The sequence below is a fragment of the Haplochromis burtoni genome, unplaced genomic scaffold (assembly GCF_018398535.1).
Source record: "Haplochromis burtoni strain Fernald_Lab_line unplaced genomic scaffold, NCSU_Asbu1 Contig_1772, whole genome shotgun sequence".
NCBI lineage: Eukaryota > Metazoa > Chordata > Actinopteri > Cichliformes > Cichlidae > Haplochromis > Haplochromis burtoni.
This window is the reverse complement of record NW_024584133.1, coordinates 2179-6058: the sequence shown is the minus strand read 5'-3', so window position 1 is coordinate 6058 and position 3880 is coordinate 2179. Positions and strand designations below refer to the sequence as shown.

General features: G+C 38.7%; 1 protein-coding gene across 1 annotated transcript; it reads right to left on the bottom strand.

Annotated features, from left to right (window-relative positions):
* Window positions 1-344: 344 nt before the first annotated feature.
* On the bottom strand, window positions 345-3645 carry LOC102294275. The gene is made up of 4 exons (XM_005952545.2): window positions 3216-3645; window positions 2473-2527; window positions 2203-2256; window positions 345-1725 (listed from the first exon to the last, which is right to left on the bottom strand). Exons 1-4 carry the CDS (start codon window positions 3456-3458, stop codon window positions 1340-1342), a joined length of 738 nt encoding a protein of 245 aa, XP_005952607.1. The 5' UTR covers window positions 3459-3645; the 3' UTR covers window positions 345-1339.
* Between the last annotated feature and the right edge of the window lie 235 nt (window positions 3646-3880).

Sequence of the window (3880 nt, the reverse complement as noted above, 5' to 3'; positions counted from 1 at the left end):
ATAAGCAGATGAAAGTCAGTGAATAAATTCACAAATCTGACACAAGGATTAATACAGGCAGTCTACTAATAACAGTAATAATAAGAAAAAATCTTTGTAGTGTAGCCTGCCAGAAGCATCCAGATATTCAGCATCAGATTTGATATATTTCCTGCTGTGATCTGTAATACTTGTAGAAAGCACAAACAGTCATGTGGAAAAAAAGTTTCAATTTTAATCAAGAGGTTTTAATCAACAAATATCTGGTTAAAGTGATTTAATCCAAACGAATGCAGTGTGAAAATCACCACCATGAGACTAACAATAAAATCTGAATAAAATAAGAAGCAAGAGACAAGCATCAGTAAGTTTTGTGCTTTTATTAGTAGAGTTTCATTTTTTCCCCAAAGTGTCCCTGAGTACAAGCAATACAAAAACCTGTCTGTTCATATCTGGTGTGGTGGTTTCTTTAAACATTAACACATTTCTGTTTGGCTTTTGAACACACACACACACACACACACACACACACACACACACACACACACACACACACACACACACATAAAGACTTACAAAAGTTATTAGGCATGTACGAAAAATCTAAGAGGTTTTTTTGAAAGGCTGGTGCTAGGCTAACAAAATAACTAAACAACAGTAGCATCTCATGCTAAGATAGCTCTGGGATAACAAACTGGGATAGCAAACTGGAACAGGATAAACATGTACGATTGATAAATGAGTGGGTAATCTGAAAATAAATAATGGTCTTCAATTTTAACAGCAGAGGGTATGGTTTCATTAAATATCTCAAAAATATTGGTATATGTCTGCATCTATTTAATGTAATAGAAATTAATTCTCTTTAAATATTTTAAACCATTTTTCAGTGCAAATTCAAAAACAAGAACCACACACACACATTTTGTATGCTCAGTCTTTAAAGCTGATGAACTGAAATTACCCTTATGTGGAGCACCTGCCTCTTGAACCACAACGAAAGACTGAAACCCCAAACTGGATGGTTCAGGAGGAACTGAGGGGCTTGCATAAGGGCACTTTAAGTTCCAGGATTAAAAATATAAAGCATACAACTGTTTAAATTTTAACCTTAACATTCACCAGGTTACCAGTGACCCATCTAAGGTTAGGATGCAATTAACATGCCCTTCAAATTACGGGGCCTCATTGAATATATGATAATATATCTGAAAGGCAAATTTGTCTTGTTTCTGGAAATTAGCCTATTTAGCATGTGGCTAAAACCAAACCAAACACAACCCTAACCCTATAGAACACCAAGTTATATTAACTTAAAAAGTAAATGCATTAAGAATGAGACCATGATCACGTACAATAATTATTGGAGAAAAGCGCCAAAAAAGGATGTCTTGATCAGGTTGTAGCCATCTATGACTTTCACGCTCAAAAATTCTCCATCTAACCGGTCAAAAAGCTGCCCCACAAACAAGGTCTGGTAGTCTTTTGTCTGACACTTGACACTCTCCCAGGCATCCAGTTCTGTAGTGACTTTACCGTATGCTTCACTCCAACGGTGCAGCTGTATATGGAATTTCTGGAATTCGGAACCTTTCACATCATCATTACAGCTTAAAGTAAACCTCAGGTAGATGAAGTAGATACCAGTTGTGGGAATCACAATGGCATTCTTCTCTTTGTTGTAGTTCATTTTTCCCAGTATAGGAGCCCACGTGATGTAAGATCCATTAGCCTTGCCGGTAGACTCTGCAAGAGAGGATATCAGCCTGTGAGTCACTGAATCACTCACATCCTGAGATCCTTTTTTAACTTATTGTATATGTATTCTTTTTGTTTCTCTTAAAAGGGTGCTCTTTTCGCTTGCGCTAAAAGGGTTTGCATACAATTTTCGTTGTTCTTAAAGCACAATGACAATAAAGATTCTGATTCTGACGAAACAGCACAACCTTTTCTATTGTGTTTCTATTTGTTTTAGCTGCCTCTGAGCCCGGAGACTCGTCTAACCTTTAAGTACATTCCAGCTTTTCATGCTGCAGATTTTCAAGTATTTATGCACAGCTGGATTGTCCCCCTCAATCTATAGCTATAATTCTATAATCTATAACTGTGTGCAATTAAGGATTTGTTCATATCCCTCTGAGAGCTCTTTAATACCTCACACAGTTACATATAAACACATGGAAAGCACAACATAGATGGTGTAAACTAACATGAGACACTTACGGAGATGAATTTTCTGTGTTTCCGCTTGCCTTTGAACAGTTTCTGCATGTGGAACTAGACAGAAGAAGAGAGAAACTGAAATGAGTTGTTTTCCCTTGTTATAATATCTTGGAGAAAGTGTTTGCATAAAGCAAACACAAGCGTGAGTGTGTTCTTTCAGGTACAGTATGGGAGATTAGCCAAAAAGACTGGAGAACAGAGCAGCTTGAAATACATGTATTCCCAGTAACAACACATATAATTAAAAATAGATTAAAAGACATGACATACCTTCAGGGCACCCTCTCTCTTGCTTTGAGTAGGCTGGAATTTGGTCTTCTGCACTCTGGGAATAAAGGAGAATTAACTTTAATAAAACCTTGAGTCGTGTAGAGCTTTGCAGTCATTGATGGTCTGTTTTTAAAAATTTGTATTCACGCAAAAATTTGAAAACGTATGTCCAGCAACACAAAATTCATTAAACTATGTTAACCTGTAAGAAAAAGAGCCCACAGCATGCTTGTGCTCGTAAAAATAACTTTAACTGGCGGACATGTGTTTAACACTACAGTTAAAAACAGTAATAAAAATCAGCAGCACACTGTTGTTGGAGCAAAACCTGCGTAACTGTCTGCTAAGAAGCTGAAATACTAGAAACTCAAATGCAGGGAGCACAAGAATCACAGGAATGTTGCTCAGAGGGATCGGGCGCAAATCAAAACAATCAGCTCTCGTGTTTTCAGTGATACCAGCCAGTACAGTTTCCTTACTATTAAAATAAAATCTGTCATGAAGTGCGCACACACGGTAATCAATAATATAGCACCACAAAATACAATACCACAATCTGGGCACATCTATCAATGTCTGTATGAGTCGACTTTATCAGACAAGTTAGACAGCGTAATCTGTCCGAAATGCGTTTATGATTTAAGTGCAATGCAAAAAGGTTTGATAGAATTGCAGTCAACATTCCTGTCTGTCGCATCACTGCTTCAGACAGACTAAAGCTCTCCAAGGAAAAAACAACTCACCCCGTCTCTGCTGGATCCAGATTTTCCATGCTGCCCTAAATTAGCACACGTGCTGTAAACAAACAGTGCAGTACAGCCGAGCAGAAGGAGCAGAGTGATTAGCCGGAGCCTCGCCTCCTGCCTCTTCATGTCCCGGCAGTGATTGATGAGGATCAGCACAGATTCGTCTGAGCTCACATTTATCAAAGCATCCCCACAGGCAGCCCCAGCAGGTACGGTGGGTCCCATCACTTTCTGTCCCATAATGTCTTCAACAAGAGAGACTGGTCTAGGAATAAAGCTGCTTCTGACTGATACATGCACACACTCTTATAGCAGCTAAACGCCTACACCAAAAAAACTGGAATTACCTCATCTGTCCCTTCGTGCAGACAGGAAGGGAGAGGAGAGAGAGTGAGGAGGAGCATACACCACTTCCCACACTGACCCACGTTCACTAGACTAGAGTCCGGTTATAATGTGTCATGTGTTGCTCTTTACATTCAGCTTGTTTCCTCATCTGATTCCAACAAGTCAAAAGATTTTTTTTCACAGTTATGACTCAGGCTGTGGTGCTAAAGAAGAGTCTCTGTTTACCTAGACATGCACTCATAAAAAAAAAAGTCTGCCAATGGCTTTTTTAAAGGCTTGAATTCATTCCAGTCCTTTACCTATTCAAGTTTTCT

What these genes read in the sequence shown, in the direction of transcription:
- LOC102294275 (XM_005952545.2), bottom strand. Translation starts at nt 3,458, where the DNA reads ATGGGACAGAAAGTGATGGGACCCACCGTACCTGCTGGGGCTGCCTGT. An exon ending in CTGGATCCAGCAGAGACGGG is followed by an intron (nt 2,528 to 3,215) that starts GTGAGTTGTTTT and finishes CTTTATTCCCAG; the next exon opens with AGTGCAGAAGACCAAATTCC. An exon ending in AGAGAGAGGGTGCCCTGAAG is followed by an intron (nt 2,257 to 2,472) that starts GTATGTCATGTC and finishes TCTTCTGTCTAG; the next exon opens with TTCCACATGCAGAAACTGTT.